The sequence below is a fragment of the Lagenorhynchus albirostris genome, chromosome 10 (genome assembly GCF_949774975.1).
Source record: "Lagenorhynchus albirostris chromosome 10, mLagAlb1.1, whole genome shotgun sequence".
NCBI classification, from domain to species: Eukaryota; Metazoa; Chordata; class Mammalia; order Artiodactyla; family Delphinidae; genus Lagenorhynchus; species Lagenorhynchus albirostris.
The window spans coordinates 6,888,273-6,906,108 of record NC_083104.1 but is presented as its reverse complement, the minus strand read 5'-3'; the positions used below and the strand labels follow the sequence as shown (position 1 = coordinate 6,906,108).

Here is a 17,836-nt window from a genome sequence, read left to right as displayed (position 1 = left end):
CCCTCAATAAGCCATCTTTATGGTTTCACAAAGGGTCAAATTCATCCAGCCCAGCTGTCCTCCCTGGGACCTCACAGCCTGGTTGCCCCTCCTGCAGGAGGAAGAACAGAGTGGACCAGGTCACTCCCAGGCTGCCACTCCCCAGCTCCAGGATCCCCTGCAGGGGACAATGTTTAACCCTAAGGGCTGCAGCTCCAGCAGTGGAACCAGAGGCATGTAAGCCATGGGTCTTTGGGTGCGGACAGAGGTTGAGAACCTTTTGGGGAGGGGGGCCCTGGCTGGGCCTTGCACCAGGCTCCCAAGTCCATGGTCCCTTGGGTACCATCCTTCACCTCCTTATGCTCCCATGGAGCCCCTCAGAACACACAGCATGGGGGGTGGTTGATAGAGAGGACCCTAGGCTGACGGGGAGGGGACTGGGAACAAGTCTGGTGTCTGCTGCTGATGTGCTGTGTGACCCGAGGCCCGCCGTCTCCTCTGTGGACCTCAGTTTTGTTCTCTGTAAAATGGGGAGGTCTGGCTTAGGTCATCACCTCTCAATGGTGAAGTCTGGGCACCTTAGGTCCCAAGGAGATGAGGGCCACTCCTGGCTGGGGTAGGGCAGCCTCCATGAAAAGGCAGCATCTCGGGGAGTTCTGACGGGCCAGCAGAGGCCTGAGCAGACAAACTGACCATGTGTCACTCCCTTCCAGGGCCACGCTTGTTCATGGGATGGACAGGTGTGGTGGAGTCCAGCTCTGTGCCGGGCTCTGGGGCCCAAGGGGCCTCTGGTGGTCCCTGCCCTTCAGGGGCTCACAGTCTAGTTAGGGTTGAGGGGAACAGACAGGCACACACATCAGCAACAACACAGGACAACAGAGACCCAAGGGTCCCGTGGCTGGCGGGGGACACAGCCCAGGCAAAGGGGGGAGATGGGACAGTGGGACAGCTGCGGATCAGCTGGGCTGAAGCTGAGGGTGGCCTGAGTGCAGAGCTGCAGGGTTGGGTGTCTCCTTGGGGTTCAGTAGGGAGCTGCCGGAAGTATTCTGGGGGGAGGGAAGAAGAGAGCTAATATTTATGGACGTTCCCCATGTACCCCATACTATCTGAGCCCCTTTTCCCACTCGGTGGCCACAGTCCCCCGGTGAGGTCATTATCATCACCCGCATTTCACAGGGCATTGCTGGGGCGGCCGGGTGGCTCCCGGCTCCTATTCTCTCTCCCTTGCTGGGAAGGCTTGTGCACAAAGTCAGAGGCAGAGCTGTTTGGGGACACAGCCCCGAGGAGCGAGAGGGAGGCAGGCGAGCGGTGAGGGGGCTCTGTCAGTATCTAGCTCCCGCCCATCCGTCTGTCCATCCATCCGTGAGCCAGAAAGGAGCTCGGGCCCAGGGAACACTGCGGGCTCCCACCAACGGGACGGCCTGTCCTGCCCCACCTGAACCTTCATCTCCTCTCCCTGCAGATGACTTCTGCGGCCTCTAACCTGGCAGCTGAGTGTCGGCCAGAACTTTCCCAGCTGCAGACTCAAAGCCCATCTCTGCCTCAGACTTGCTGCAGGCCTGGTCCAGATGGCATCTCGGGGCCAAAGTCTCATGCGATGGCAAGTGGGGTGCACTGAGTCCCAGGTGGCAGAGCTAGAGGAGCCTAACTTTACAAAATGAACCTTCTTAGCCCAGAGAGGGCAAATGGCTCAGTGAGGTTGCACAGCACATGAGGCACAGGTAGGGGCTTAAACCCAGAGCTCCTCACTCTCCTGGTTTTGACTTCCTAAGCCTCTCTTTGGACAGGGAGAGCGGGGAGGTCAGACCTTCTAAAAGGTCTTTTCCTGGGGGTAGAGAAGGGAAGAAGGGACGGAGGCCTTCTCTGGGGATTATTACAAGCACCGAGCAAAGCCAATGCGATTGCCATGCCAGACGCGGTTCTGTCTTCATTATTGTTATCAACGCAGTTAATAACAGTAATAACGCATGCTCACAGAGCATTAGACAGTCGGCAAAGCATTTCATGGCCCACAAGCCCGTCCCCCTCACAACAGCCCTGTGAGGTAGGGTTTAGTGCAGGCACAACCCCAAGCCCCTCCGCCCACCTGTGGCCTCTCTGGCTCAGAGAGGTTAAGCGATGGCCCAGGGTCACACAACCGTGAGCGGTGGAGCCGGGACTTGAACCCGTGCTCTATCCACTACACCCCGCTGCCTCTCATGGAGAAGAGGCAGGGTAGTGTAATGGAGAGAGCGCGGGCCGAGCGGCACACTGGGCCTTCCTGCGGTCACGGTGCTGTCCTAGGCTCCCCGGTGGCAGCGGCAGTGGTGGTAGGTCCGGCTCCCCGTGCCTGGCCTTCCGCTCGGCAGGCCCGAGAGAGTTTGTCGATGTCCTGGGTAACCTCATGCTGTTCATGCTCTGGTTCCAGGGGTGATGGAGGAGGCTGGGGTCCTGCAGGGGACCGAGCCAATGGGCCTGCTGCTTTTGAGGACAGTCCCCACCCTGGCCCGCTGGCCCCTGTCCCTTCCATGGCCACATCGATGGTGCCCGGTTGTTGGTTTCCCCGTGGAATTCACTATCAGGTGCTTCAAACAGGCCACGCCGCTGGGTAATGAAGTCAAGGGGTCCTCGGAGGTGCGCTCGCGTGTGGGCGCTAGGAGGCTGCCGGGCTGGAGTCTCCCTCTGGCCCTGGCCTCGGTGGGCCTTTACACACCTGCTTGGGGCCTCAGTTTCCCCAGCTGCAAATCGAGACCAGACCATGGTTCTCTAGGGATCTGTGAGTCCACTGACAGGCTGTAAGGTGACAAGTCCGGACATTTACTTCTCATAAGAGGGATTATTGCTTTCATGGGACTCTCATGGGGGTTCATGACCCAGGCAGGTTAAAAACCACTGGCCTTCCAGGAAAGGCAAAAGAAGGCTGAGGACCTGCTCTGTGCTAAAGGAGGCTGAAGAGGCAGGACACCTAAACGCCACGCGGCTGCGCTGGCTCCCAGCCTGGGGGACGCTGTGGGGACAGCTGGCGCGTGTGAATATGGATGGTACGTCGGGTATCAGTATGGCATCAACGCTTCCTGAATTGATCACTGTGCTGTGGTTATGCACGAGGACACCTTTTCTTCGGAGACACACCTGAAGTAGGAAGAGGCCCTGACGAAGGAGAGAGGGAGGCTCCTGAGAGCAAGGGAGGCACAATGGCAACAGCAGTTGAACCAGAGGGGAGGCCATTCAGGCGTTCATTGTACTAGTCCTGCAACTTTTCTGAAAGTTTGAAATTATATTAAAATACAAAACTAAGAAAAAAAATAGGCCGAGGTCAGAGTTTGTATTCCAGGGCCCACCCATAGGTTGTCTGACCCACACAGGCTTTTGAAAAATCGGAATTTCTTCCCAACGTCTTCAACATCGGGAGATTGACCTGAAAAATCTGAATCTCTTGCTCCCCTTGCAGAGAGTGGACTTTGCGGCCACACGGGGGGCACGTCCACAGGCAGCAGGGGAAGCAAGTGAGTGCTTGGTTTGGTGTCCACACTCCCCCTACCTCACCCCGTGGATGTAGGGACCTGCGATTTCTGCACGTTTCTACTCTGCCTGGGCTGAAGCCACTGCAGGCATGGGCCTGTGTCTGCCTGTGTGTCCTGGGGGGCGAGCTCCAGGCCTTTAGGATTTCCTTTGTGCCCACAGCTTTGGAGACATCTGAATCTTTCTGAAGGCTCGTCTGCCCCCATTTGTCAGATGGGGAGACTGAGGTCCTGATGGGCAGAGGTCATAGCGGGAGCCAATGCAGGGCTGGAACCTGGAGGTTCTGCCTCCAAAGGCTGTGTTCATTCCACAGCACACAGCATCTCACACGTGCACCGTTCACAGAGGACAGTCACATCTGTCCAGGCATGTGCTCCCCACAACAGCCCTGTGGAGCAGGCAGGGGGGAAGGGCTCCTCACTGGCTCACTGCACAGACACAGACATGGAGGCTTAGAGAGGAAGGGACATTTCCAGGGTCAAAGGTCGGGCATGGCAGGCCACCTGATCCAGAACTGAGCATTCTTTGCCCTCCTCTAGGCTGAGCCAGTGTGCCAGATGCCATGTGGGGGCGTCTGAACTACCATGAGGACCCTGCAGGGGCCCCCAGCATGGTCCCTCTGTGTTTTCTGAGGGTCATCTGACCAGAAGGCCCAGCAAAGCCACCGGCACAGGGGAAGGGTCCGAGATGTCTGGTCATGTGAGAGTCCAAATGGCAGTTATGCAGGGTTCAGAGCACTGGGGAAGACAGCAATCCAGGGGAACCCCCTGGAGGAGGCAGGCTTGGGCAGGCTGAAGGTGGAGAGGAGCTGGATGGGGGAGAGACAGGGCCAGCCCAGAGAGGGGGAAAGGGGACACATTCAAGAAGAAGGAAGGGAGGGGAAATGGACATATAAGCTGGGGTTCCTCTCCCACTTTACGAGTGAGAAAATGGAGGCTCAGAAAGGGTATAAGAAGATCGTCCAAGGTCTCCCAGCCAGTGAAGGGCAGCGTCGGGATGTGAACCCAGGCTATTTCACTCCCAAGTCCAGGCTCCGTCCGAGGAACAGGGAAGGGAACCAGCCGACCGTGAGCATCCCTCCGGCAGCACTGTGCTAGGTAGGGGGCTCACCTACATCACACACCAGGACGCCACTGTTCTCACAGGTAAACTGAGGCTCAGAGAAGTGAAGCGACATGCCCACAGCCACAAAGCAAGTTCATTTCAGAGCCCAGATCTGGCTCAGCCTGCCCAACTCTGCTCTTTCTACAATGCAGCACAGCCTCCCTCCTCACTCTGGCAGACAGTGCCTGAGCCCTAAGGTGTGCAGGGCCTGGGGTGGAGCTGGGCTGACCTCCCGACAGCCTCAGGCTCGGGCTCCCACCCTCTTGGACCGGCCAATGACGGAAGGGGCCCATAGAAGTGAGACCTGTTGGATTTGTTTGGGTGATGGGACCGTGGATGGGTTTGCTCTTTATTTTACCTGAGATGCTTTGCGCAGCACAAAACTCAATCAGCATGATGAGGCTGTGCCCGAATGGGCCGAGCGCAGTGTGACGTCACAGGCTAATGCATGGGTCCCAGGTGGCACAGGGCAGGGGTGGTCAGGGAAGACTTCATGGAGGAGGTGGGACTGAGCAGACGGGCAGGAGTTAAATGTGCAGTGGGGAAGGGAGAGAGCCGTGTGGGAGGAAGGAACGGCCTCAGCAGAGGCAGGGCAGAAGGAAGGAAACAAGGTGGGTCTATAGCAGAGGTGCAGGTGAGAACAGGTGTACTGAATCTGTGACTCTCACCGCAGGGAGCAGCACTGAATGCAGCGCCCATTCAGGGTTTCGGCCTCCTCTAGAACATACCCACCCATAGCCTGTCCAGGCCCTGCTCACACACAATCAGTGATGGGGAACTCACTACCATACAGGCAGCCTCTTTTGTTCCTAGAATGGTTCTGACTGTTACAGAATCCTTCTCTTTCCAATTAGATTGCTTTCCATCGGGCTGACCACGCCCCTTTCTCACTGTCTTTTCCCCAGGAGCCTGGGCTAAGCCACTGCCCTCCCTCTCCGCCAGGCAGCTGGGTTTCCGAATGTCAGTACTGCAGCTCACGGTCAAGTTTCATTTTCTTGAGTCTAGTTCACCCTGCACTCTGGCCATCTTTGTGGGTACTGACCCTTGCTTTCTCTTTGTCAGCCTTCCTGGACTTGTGGTCTCTGTGAACTTGATGGGCATACATTCCATACCGCAACAGGACAGAGCTCCAGGGAAGGCCGCTAGAAACCTTTCACCAGATTGCCAGCAGTTCAAGAGTCAGCACAAACTGACCGAAATCCCCTGGCCTCAGCACAGGCTTCTCCATCTTGCCCACAAAGACACCACGGGAGACCTTGGCTCCCGTTTCCTGACATCCAGAGGCCCAGGGTCTACTCCATTTGCCTGGGCTTCCAGCCAGATGGAAGGTCGAGACTAGAGTGGTTGATTCCACTCCAGCTGGCCAGCCGACTTCCCATCCAACTCTGCCCTGTTGCTCTTTTCCAACGTCTTTGCACCTGTGCCCACCTCTGTGGCTGGTTGCTCATGCTTCAGGTCAGTGATCCTGAACATTTTCTCTCCCCAGTCTCCTGTCAGGGAACCATCCCTCCTCTCCTTCCTCCAAACTGTCTGGAACCTTCATCACTCATCCACTCAGGCCTAGCTCCTCCCCTCGACTTCCACTGATTCCCATGACCCACCTGGCCACTTCTCCCAAGGATGCTCGCCTGTCTGACAACCACTTAAGCCCAGAGGTCAGAACCAGGGCCACAGGGCAATGACCATTTACTGAGCTCTCATGTGGCTCTAAGTTCCAAGAGGGCATTTGAGGCTTTCCATGATCACCTGGTCAGACCCCGCCCCGGGCCTTTGCACTTGCTATCCTTCTGCCTAGAATGCTCTTTCTTCTCATTGTTCTGGTTTTAGCTCAAATGCAACCTCTTCAGACAGGTTTTTCCCTGATCAACTAAGATTCCCGTCCCCTTCCTCAGGGTCTCTATCTCACTATAATGGTGTAATGTCTTCACCTGACTTATCACTATCTGAAATTATGTTAAATATCTGCTTGTTTGTTCCTTCCTTGTTTGTCTCTTTTACTAGATTCTAAGCTCCAGGAGGGCAGGGACCTTGTTTGTCTCATTAACCACGGGCACACAGTAGGTGCTTAATAAATGTTGGTTGGATAGTTCTTGATAATAAATGCCCCAGACCCAATTCTCACTCCTTTTTACCGTCGTACCCTGCAGACATGCTGCTCTCCTCCTCTGTATTTCTAGGAAATCCCGCTGCGCCTCTGCTAGGAGGGCCCTTTCTCTACAACTCTGCTTGGTGGGCTCCTACTCACCCCTTAAAACCCAGCTCAATTCCACCTCTCTGGATAGTTCTGTTCTGTCGGTTTTCTCACACTTTCCTCACTCCTCTACTGTGGAATCAGCTGTTTGCTGGTCTGCTTCCCCCAGCTTACTCAAGCTGGGGGCTTCCAAGGCCAGGGGATGAGTCTGTATCATCATGGAAGGGAGGGCCCAGGGCCTGGCCCAGAGCAACTGCTCAGAGGATGTTTGCTGAGCGCTGCTGGACAATAAAGCCTTTTTGGTGTCCCTGCTTGGAGGGCGGGTATTTCACCTGTCTGGTGCCTCACCTCTGCAGGGTCTCCCCTCCTCTCTTGCCCCCTGAAGCAGCCAGACTGAGATCTTAAAAATGTAAACATGATCAGCTTACTGCTGATTCCAGAGAATCCTCATCGTACGCAGAAAATTTATAAACTCCTGACCATGGTGCACAAGGTCTCCCTCTTGCTCCCGGTCCTGCCTCAGGGCCTTTGCACTTGCTACTCCTGCTCCCTGCTATACTCTTTCTCTGGAAAGTTGCAAGACCAGCTCCTTTCCATCATTCACACCTCAGCTCACATGTGGCCGCCCCGACCTCCCCCACCACCTGCACTCCATCGCCCTGCTTTTTTTTCATCGTATATATATATTACCCTCTGGAATTTTAACATTGTCTGTCTCTCCACACTATACTACAAGCTCCTCAAGGCTGGGACCTCATCTGCCTTGTACACTGCTGTGTCCCCAGCCTCCAGCCCAATGCCTGGCACACAGCACGCATCTAAAGTAGGCATCACCAGACTGATTCTTTCTCATCTCTCACGAGAACAGGCTTCCATGTTCGACTTTTCAGAAAATCAACTTACTAGAAGGTAAGTTTCATGGGGGCAGGAATTCGTTGTCAGTTTTATTCACTGTGCTCGCCCCAGGGCCTGCAGTGCTGCTCAGTGCACAGTAGGCTCAATGTGCGACTGCAGGGGAAAAGGGAGGGAGTTCTCGTTTGGGGCCGAGTTGGCCAGAGATCTGGAGACAAGGACCAAAGTCTCTGAGACCCTCCAGCCTCATAAAGGGGACATGGATGCCCCCTGGGCATGGGGGCAGGAACCGGCAATGGGAGTGAGCCCACCGTGGGCCACAGCTCACCTGACAGCAGCATGGGGTCCTTGTCCACAGACTTGCGCACCTGGTCAGACTCCCCTGTCAGGGAGCTTTCATCGATCTTGAGGTCATTGCCCTGGATGAAGAGGCCATCTGCAGGGAGGAGGTCGCCTGGTAGGAAGAAGGGTGAGGGGGTCAGTCAGCAGGGTCTCAGGTGGCTGGAGAGGCTGGAGTATTCTCTTCAAGGTGTGGTTGCAAGGAAGGTTCGCCCTTGGGAACTGGCTGCCTAGAGTTCCCAGGATACAGGAGCCAAGATGGCGCCCATCAAAGGACCACAGACAGCTGAAGCCTGGGGCCAGTGAAGGGCATGAGGCCTGGGGGGCTGAGGTTAGGTCCTGCAATAATCCTCGCTTGGGTGGGCATATCCTTCAGTTTATAAAGTGCTTCTCTTGGCATGGCATGGACTTGGGGCCCAGTTTTCTCAATGATTCAATCTTCTCTGGTCTCAACTCTGTTTTGGGGAAATTCTTTTGGAAGGGATTAATCTCTCTTGACTAGGCTGAAGAGCCCCCCCAAGACAGGCATGTTATCAGAGGAAACCAAGCCCCCTAGGGCTGAGTGAGGAGAGGCCTGCCAATCTTTCCCCCATCTTTGGCCTCTACTTACCTAGGACATATCTCATCTAAATCCCCTTTGGCACCAGCCTGCTCACGTTCTCCATGGCAGTATCACAGGCCTAGAATGTTCACTCATCCATGTCCACTCCCTGTGACACCTTCTCTAGCCCAACAACCATCCATTAACAGCCAAATCAGAGGTGGGAAATGGATTTCACCTCATCAACCCATTCTGAGTGTTAGTGGTCCTTGGAGTGTTATACTGAGAAGGCGTCTGAGGATGTATCTAGGCTTTGAGCTGAGATTGATTAGGAATGTCTGCTAAGGGTAGAAGTCTGGAGAGTTGTGGTACGTGTGCCATGTATTTGCCATTTCTGATTTAAATGGATTCTGGAATCTTATCTCCAGAGAGGAGCCTTCCACCTCTCCAAGGAGCTCAGAAGACAACCTGGCTTGGGCTCAGCCTTCAGGAATCCACCCCCTGCCCTGGACCAGCCTCTCTGGGTCCCACCTATGCCCAGATGCCAGCTCCAGCATGTGGTTCTGTGGTTGGGTCACTTACCATATTTGACCTGGGCGATATCCCCAACCACGATCTCAGCCACAGGGATCTGGACCACCTGGCCAGCCCGGACCACGGTGAACTTCTGCTCCTGTTCAATGCGGCTCTGCAGGCCCCGGAACTGTTTCTCTTTGCTCCAGTCATTGAAGGCCGTGACCAGGACCACGCAGATGACCGAGAGGAGGATGGCGGCCCCCTCGATCCAGCCCGCCTCCGCCTCCCCTTCATCTTCTGCCCCCGCCTGGGCCGTTGCACATCCTGCAGACAGCAGAAGGAAGCAGGTGGGGTGGGTCAGCCAGGCAGAAGGGCCTCACAGCAATCAATAGTGCAAGCGCTTTAGGGTCTAAAATGCAGTTTTGCTGATGTCCTTTCCTTCCCTTCTTCCAGCAACTGTGAGGCAGGTTTCTAGGCTGCGGCGGGAGCCATAGTGCTGGACCTGCCCTCCAACAAGCTGGTCTGAATCCTGCTGCTGCCGCTCTATGGTCCTGGGTAAGCCTTCCCTAAGCTTTGGTGTCCTTATCTGCAAAACGGGAGTCACTGCGACCACATTCCAGACTCAAGGGGAGGAAGGCAGAAGCTCCAGCCTGTGCTTTGCACCAGGAGGTTCTTACTCAGCCCTTGTTGGATTTGAGCCCCGACTGCACAGTGAGGACACTGACACTCCGAGCCACTTGTCTGATCCACAGTGACCCTCCACCCCACACCCTTGCACCACTAAACCTCCAGGTCTGGGCCCCACATTGCTTAAGGCCTGCCAGACCCACCATGTGACAAAGAAAAAGAAGACACCAGACACATCTGATGCCAAGGCCTCGGACTGGAAGGCAGGTCCTGCCCACGCAGTGCTGAGCCCTAGTGCCTTTCCAGGCCCCTCCGCACATCCCGTCTCCTGCATCCCCAGAAGGATCCGGAAAGTCAGAGGTATTACCCCCATGGACACATGTGGAAACTGAGGCCCAGAGAGATGAGTGCCACACCAGGACTGGCCTAGGCCCTTCCTTCCAATGGGCAGGGGTCGGGGGGTGGAGAAGTGTCTTTCCACGGACAGCATCTGACGATCCACTCCTAGAAAACTCAGAGCGGGCCCCTTCCACCGAGGCTGGGCCCCACTGGGCCATTCGCAAGGCCTGCTGTGTGCCAGGCATTCACTTTAATCCTCAAGCTGGCTGAAAGGAGGGAAGCAGTTCAGAGAGGGACAGCAACTCAGCCAGGATCACACAGCAGATCTGGAGTCTGAATCCAGGCCTGGAATCTGACACTGGACCTGGCCTGCCCACTACCCCTGAGCCCAGCGGCCCTCTCTGCCACATGCTGGCCTCACTGGGAAAGTAGAAAATGTTGCCAAAGACCCATGGTCGACTGTCTGGAAGTCTAATTCAGTCCCAAGGAATACAGAACAGCAGTTTCAAGAGTCCCCAGCATGACTCTCTGGGAAACGAGGGGTCGAAAGCAACATGACCAGAAGGCCAGGTGGTACCAGGGAATGTTTTCTGGCTCTCAGCTCCTGGAAGGGTCAAGGCTCAGCTGGTGGGCCCGTGCTCGAGATGATACAGAGTCACTGCAGGCCGGCGGTGTGGGTCACTAGAAAATTCCACATCTCTGGCTGAACCAGCCACTCCTCATCGGCTGATAAACAACGATACCACTGTGTGGGGTTCTCAAAGCCACTTTTCTTTTCTTTGGGAATTTCAGACTTTTCCAATAATTTTAAACTGTTGAACTGAACCAGCCTTTGGTGGTGATGACAGTCGTTATCATGGCGATGGTAACTGACCTCGGGCTATAGCTCTGAGCTCAAATCCCAGCTGTGTGCCCGCAGCTAGCTGCTTAACCGCTGTGCCCTGGTTTTCTCATCTGCAAAACTGGGGTAATGACAGGTGCTCCCTCCTAGGTGGTGGTGAAGTCTGGGGAGAGGCTGTACGTAAAGCACCTGACGCACACAGTAAACGCTCAGTGTGAGGGTGGCTTCTTGTCCAGCACGTGACATCATCACACAGGCAGCCTGAATGGGGCCTCGAGCCCCCACGTGGCAGAGGGGATCCAGTTGGACTTCAGAACCACGTGAAGATGGGAGGAGGGGAACTAAGGTGCCCCTCTACTAGTGAACAACACCAGTGAAATCCCCCAAACTGGGAAACACAGGTGAACCTTGCTAAAGAGAAACCCAGTACACGGAGATGCATTCTCTCGGACTCGGGGGAGTGATTCAAGATACAGAGCCCAGTGCTTCTCCTTCTGGGACCTTTGTTATCCCCTGCCCCTGCCACATGCTCTGTAAGTGGGAGGGCTGTTTTGTCCCTGTCCTGTGCTTCATCAATGGCCCCCCGCTTTAGTTACTGAAACGTTTAGGACACTCAGAGACAGTCCAGGACAATGAAAAGCCTTTGGGCACTGGAACTGGAAAGACATGGCTTCAAATCCAGGCTCTGCTGTGTGATCTTGGGTAAGTGACTTGGCCTCTCTGAGTCTCGGTTTGGACAGCTATAAAGTGGGATGACCCCAGGGACTTTGTGAGCCCAGGGCTTAGTAAGGGCCTGGCATGTGGTGAGTACACGGCAGACATTGGTCCTCTCCTTTTCATGAGCTTCTCTCTTTGGACTGACTTCTGAGAACCAAGGGCATGGTAGCTGAGTGGGTCCACACGCTGTTACCTTGTCTCCAAGCCCCGTCTGCTACCCTTGCTGATTCAATACCAAGGAGCCCTCTGGGCCTTTGAGGGCACTCACTTGGCCAGCAAAAATTCCATTAGCTTTTTGAGAACTACCTGATGACTACATGGTGCCCTGGGATGGCAAGAAAGTAGGGATGCAGATTGCTTAAGCTATTGGGAGCTGCCAAACCCTGAAAACAACTCCTGCTGCTCTGGTGCAATTAAGGGAAAGAGATGAGAAAGGGGAAGAAAGAGGGGCATGGGTAGGCCCTGCTGAGGTCTCCTCTGGGGCTCCCTTGGACTGGGGCAGGGACAGGATCTGGAGATCGTGACCACAGGGTCTGGGAAACCTGCAGCTGCCCTCCCTGGACGCGGGGTTTTCTAGGGTGTGGCCACATACTGTCTGTGTGACCTTGGGGAATCCACTTGGCCTCTCTGGGCTTCCCTCTAGTTGTTCATCAGTCAAATGGGGAAACTACTTTCTAGGTGGTTACCAGGGCCTGGCATCGAATAAGGACTCTCGAAACGGGTCAAGCCACAAACATTTTCTAAGCACCTACTACGTGCCGGTCGCTCTGCTGGCACTAGGGGAGCTGTCACAGGCAGGGAGTGGGAAACACGGGGTATGCCTGTCCCAGCCCTGCCACAAAAGTGTTGTGTGACCTCTGACAAGTGTCTGGAGGTCTCTGAGCCAAGAAAGCCAACAGGGAAGGGCAAGGCAGCCTAGAGCCTGTTAGTTCATCACCAGCGTCGTTTTATACATAACTGAGGCAGCCTGAGTCTGACATGGCAGGGGGTGGTCCAGGCAACACGGAAGGTCCAGAGCTCAGAGCTCAGGCCGGGGCCTGGGTGCTGGGGAGGAGGTAGCACAGTCGCGAAGTGCAGGAACTTCATTCTGTGGGACTAGAGTGCGTGCATCTGCGCTCATCAACTGAGTGTGGCCTGAGCTACTGTCTCAGCTGCAGGAAGGGAGGGCAGTAGAAAGAACCAGAAGCCTTGGGTTTAAAATCCAGCCCTACTGTCTAAAAGCTGTGTGACCTTAGGCAAGTCCTTCCCCTCTCTGGGCCTTGGCTCCCACCTCTCTAAGATGGAGGTGATCACAGCCATCTGTGTGCAGGGCTGGGGGAAGGCTCCTCCTGGTACAGCCTGGGAGCCTGATCCATGTTCCCACTGCACCCCCTCTATCATCTGCCTGCGAAGTTCTAATCTTGCACTAAATTGGGTCACATGAGGTCACTTCTCCACTGACTCAACCTGGTCACTTTCTGAGGAAACGTAGCCGAGGGATAGGAGCGTGGGCTCGGGAGCTGGAACGCCTTGGTCTGAGTCACGGTTCTGCCGCTTCCCAAAGTCTGACCTCCTCCCAAGTCATTTACCATCTCAGGGCCTTGGTTTCCTGGGTGATAATAGCACCTGCCCACGGGGTTGCTGTGAGGGTCAAGTGAGGATCAAATGAACTGTTACCCTAAAAGCTTCCAACCAGTGGTGGCTCTAAAAATAGTAGGAATTCCCTTCTTATTACGCTTTGTGTTGCACCCTTAGCTTTGTTCAAGGCTCATGCAAGTAGCCGTGGGCCATCTTCTATATTTTCTGGAAAACTTCTGCAGAGAATGCTGCCCATTATGCATCTCTCATAATATCCTACGTGAAAGTTCATCCCAGAATCCATTGTCAGGGGACATGCTGTCTTCCTAAAGGACTAGCTCTCCTCCTTGTTGATTACTTGAGCTATGCGAATCATCCTAATTCACTTTCTGCTTTGGCTGCCAGGAAGTTCAAAGTCAAATTTATATCTCAATCGTGGTAGCAAATTTATCTGCTTTAAACCCTCTTTGGAAAGAGGGCATGCAGAGAAAAGAAATCAGCCAGTAATACGAGGTATAAAACTGAGGTAGTTGGCCAGACAGACTTGGCTATCCAGTTTCTCAGAAAACTCTGGCCTGGGAGGGGGTGGGGTGACAGCTGTTCAAGGAACCTCAGAGACCACTTTCTCATTTGGGGAAAGGAGGCCCATAAGGGTGATTTCTTACATGCTTTTCACTTTTTATTTGCTTGCCTGAAGCAGTGACGCTAGTAGGATTATCTACTTACACAGCACATTGATGAGGAAATGTCTAATTATAATTAATAACAAAGAAAAGTGTTTATACTTTTCTACTAACGCCAAATCAGATTATAAAAAGCTAACAACAAAAATAGGTGATCCCACATATCTCATGGTATGTGTGTGCATATATATCTGTCTGCCGATCTATCTATGTATATATGCGTAGAGTGATACAGGTTTAAAAGACTTTGTCATCATAAAGGAAAGCTGTCATTGGAGCTGGTGAAGCCCTAGCCCTTGGGGGGTGCTCAGTTTCTGGAATGAAGGATGAATGGAGGTTGAGGTTTTCTTTCCTTTCTTTTTTAAAAATTGAAGTATAACTGACTTACAGTGTCGTGTTAGTTTCAGGTGTAGAGCACAGTGATTCAGTTATACATGCATGTGTGTATATACACACACACACACACACACACACACACACACACACACACACACACATATATTCTTTTTCAGATTCTTTTCCCTTATAGGTTATTACAAAATATTCAGTAGAGTTCCCTGTGCTATACAGTAGGTCCTTGCTGGTTATCTATTTTATATATAGTAGTGTGTATATGTTAACCCCAAACTCCTCATTTATTTATGAGGTTTTCCATTAGGACTTCTAAGTCCTGACTTTGAGAAACTGGGTTTGCCCCAGAACCCTCCCTGGGTGAGTGGCACACTGTCTCCTCCACCCACAAAACAATGTCCCCATTCAGAACCCAGGACAGGTTTCGGGATGCCCTCTCAGGTCTGAGACTCGTCACGTGGGAAAGCATGTTCCGCGTCAGGCCCACAAGGGTGTGCGTGACACTGAACCAAGCTAGGACCGGGACTGAGAGTCCTTCTCCCGCAGGTCACACAGTGTGGGATCCCCGACGGGGATGCAGGGAAGGAAACCCGGGGCGGTCTCCCCGCAGCGGCTGCAGGTCCAGCACCTCCAGGTGCCCTCTGTGTGTGCCACGCTGTCCACACGGCCCTTCACCACCTCCCTGTAATAACCCTTCGAGGTGAGGTCTGTCGCCCTGTTTTGCAGATGAGGAAACTGAGACTCAGAGAAGGAAAGTGACTTGCTTAAGGGCACACAGCCGGGAAGTGATGGAGACAGGATTCTAACCCGGGAGAACGGGCTCACTTCAGAAACTGAGTCTTCATCCACTTTATTCTCCTTCCACACTCAGAGAGCGGTGGCTGGCCGGGGAGAGGGAGAATGGCTTTCTTGGAGCACAATTTCCCTTCCTGATCTTCTAGGACAGAGGTTGGCGAACTTTCTCTATAAAAGGCCTGAAAGTGAATATTTCAGTCTTTGTGGGCCTTGCTGTCTTTGTCACAGTCATTCAACCCTGCCGTCGTGGTGGGAAGTCAGCCACAGACAGCATGGAAAAGAAATGGGGGTGTCCCAACGAAATTGCATTTTTAGACAATGACATATGAATTTTCATACAATAGTCACGTGCCGCGAAATAGTATTATTTTGATTTTCTTTTAACCGCTTAAAAATGTAAAAACCAATCTTAGCTCACGGGCCATATAAAAACAGGAGGTGAGCCAGAGTCGGCCGTGGGCTGAAGTCTGTGGTCCCTGTTGTAGAATATCAGGTGCACAGAGCTCGGACGTCATCATGGATGTTTTCGTAGTTGCAGGCCTCGAGGAGCCAGCAATTTTGGGGTTCTGAGGAGAAACCCAGCGTTGGAGCTGACACAGGGTCGCTCAGAAGCTGGAGCACCCAGAGAGCAGGGCACCTGAGAACAGGGCTGATGCCCTGTCAGATCAGAGCGTGGATGTGGGCCCCGGGTGAGCCATTCGGGGGCTGTGTCTCTAGCTGTGAGAGTGGGGAGCTCTTAGAGAGCAGCCTGGACAGAAGTTCGGGGTCACCCACCCTTGGGCTCCATCCAACACAACCAGAGTCTCTCAGGGAGTGGTCTGGACAGTGGTGTTTTTAACAAGTCCCAGTGCAAAACCTGGGGACTATTTCTTCACTGGGTGACCTCGAGCCAGTTAACTCACTTCTCTCTGCCTTGGTTTCCTCATCTTTAAGATGGGCATAATCACGGACCCTACCTCATGGGGTTGTTAGGACAGCATCTCAGCCCAGAGCTCGGCACCCTGTAAGTGCTCAGTAAACACTCACTCTAACATGACCGTCGTTGGTCCAACCCCTGCATTTCACACATGGGAGAATGGGGGCCGGGCACTCTCAGCCTGGGGTCGGGCTAAGCCACCCACTAGCTGTGGGTGAGGCCCTGCCCCTTGGGCCTTGGTTTCCTCACCCGGAGGGAGCCACGGCCGCGAGCTCCTAGTGCCCTCCTGTGTGGCCAGGCACGCATGTTGCCGGGTGGGCAGCAGGGGTCCCAGGCCCTGTCTTACCTTCGTTGTTTTCACCGGGCGGGTGGTAGAAGGATAGCCCCAGGGAGATGATGGCCGCAATCTCCAGGATGATCAGCGTCACGTCTTGCAGTGCCTCCCAAACGAGCTGCAGGAAGGTTTTTGGCTTCTTTGGAGGTATAAAGTTTTGCCCAAAAATCTGCTTTCTCTTTTCCAGGTCTGGAGCGGTACCCGGCAAACCTGCGGACAGAGCGCAGAGAGGTTGGCCTGGGGGCCCAGGAGACACACACACGTTCCGGGAATCATCCACACGGTGGAGGGAGGAGAGAAGGGGAGAGAGGCAAAAACGAGGCAGGGGGCTGGCAGGCACCCACCAGGAGCCCGGCGCCCAGTGTTCCCTTTGGCCCAGAGGGTCTCCTGAACAGAGACACTAGCGTGCTGGGGTTGGAGGACTGGAACATTCTGCTGTTACAGTTGTGGGGCCTCGTGGTCTAATATCTACTATCATAGATAAGCTATCACATCGCAGCTTCTAGAACTCCAATAGTCTGTCGTTCATTCGCTCATTCATCCGGTTATTCATTCAACCCGTGCTTCTCTCGCTGCTGCAGGCCTGGCCGGTGTGAAGGCTGGGGAGTGTCCCGAGAAGGGGAAAGCCCCACACTCAGGGATGCAGGAGCTCAGCGGTCCTGGGAGTCCCGCAGCCTATGGCTCAGGGGTACAGGACATGGCCATGCCGCCTCCTGTCTGGGTTTCTAGGTGCTGATGCCGACCGTGAGACACCCACCTACCGCCGCCAAGAGCCGGGCTGGCGAGACCTCCTGGGAGAGCCGGGGGCGGCTCGTTCCCAAAGAAACCCCACACCTGCCTTGCCTCTCAGTGCAGGTAAGCACTGGAGATCCGCTGTCCTGCCTGTGCACGGGAGGGAGGAGCCCGAGCTGAGTTATGCCCATTTCATAGAGGAAGAGACCAAGGCCTTCATGAGACCCAGAGGTGGCCTTGACGCCGCTCCTGGGACCTGAGAACCCAGGCCAGCCCTGTTCGAAGCACATGGAAACGTTGCCCCCAGCCTCTTGGGCTGTGGTGGCACCTGGGAGCTCCATACCCAGAGCAGGCAGGCACGATGTAGTATGATTCAGGGACTGCAGGGAGGTCCTTGTCTTCCTTCCTTTGCCCAGTTCTACCCACAGACAATGTCTGAAATGCTTCCCTTTACCTAAAAGCTCCAACTCCTTTAGACTCCCTGGGAGGGGAGGCCATCGTTGGTTCTGGACACCATAGTGTGAACGAGCTTCAGGCTTTTTCCTGGGAGTGGGTTTTGATGAGGGGAAGAAGGCAGAATTTGAGAGGGTGGTGGGCCTCTGAGGAAGGGGCTAGGCACAGTCAACAGTGGCCTGTTACAGCAGTTAGCTATGCCTTTGGTCAGCCAGTTCCTTTCTCTGAGCCTCAGTTTCCCCATCATGAAAATAGGAGAGCTCAGTAGAATGTACGGACCCTGAGGAGCCCAGGGATTTCAAGGTCTACAGGCCCTGAAGTGATCTTGCTGGGGTCTGTTCACATTTTGGGGCTCCTCATAAGGTTTGGAGTAAATGAAGGTTTCACTAAGAAGTTTGGTGACAGTGGGACCAGCCCACCTCCTGGGCTCCTCCTGACTGATTCAAGGAGAGATGAGTCTTTGAATCT

The 17,836-nt window shown here is 54.4% G+C and overlaps 1 protein-coding gene across 10 annotated transcripts in view; it reads right to left on the bottom strand.

Annotated features, from left to right (window-relative positions):
• Positions 1-17,836, bottom strand: part of ATP2B2 (ATPase plasma membrane Ca2+ transporting 2) — a 129,149-nt gene that overhangs the window by 63,905 nt on the left and 47,408 nt on the right. For all 10 annotated transcript variants that reach the window (XR_009542696.1, XM_060161187.1, XM_060161189.1 and 7 more), the window contains exons 3-5: positions 16,196-16,393; positions 9,090-9,347; positions 7,956-8,081 (exon numbers count right to left, since the gene is read on the bottom strand). Coding sequence is in view for 9 of the 10 variants with exons in the window: in XM_060161187.1 (XP_060017170.1) it covers positions 7,956-8,081; positions 9,090-9,347; positions 16,196-16,393 (582 nt within the window). In the remaining variant the exon portion in view is untranslated. The remainder of the gene's footprint in view (positions 1-7,955; positions 8,082-9,089; positions 9,348-16,195; positions 16,394-17,836) is intronic.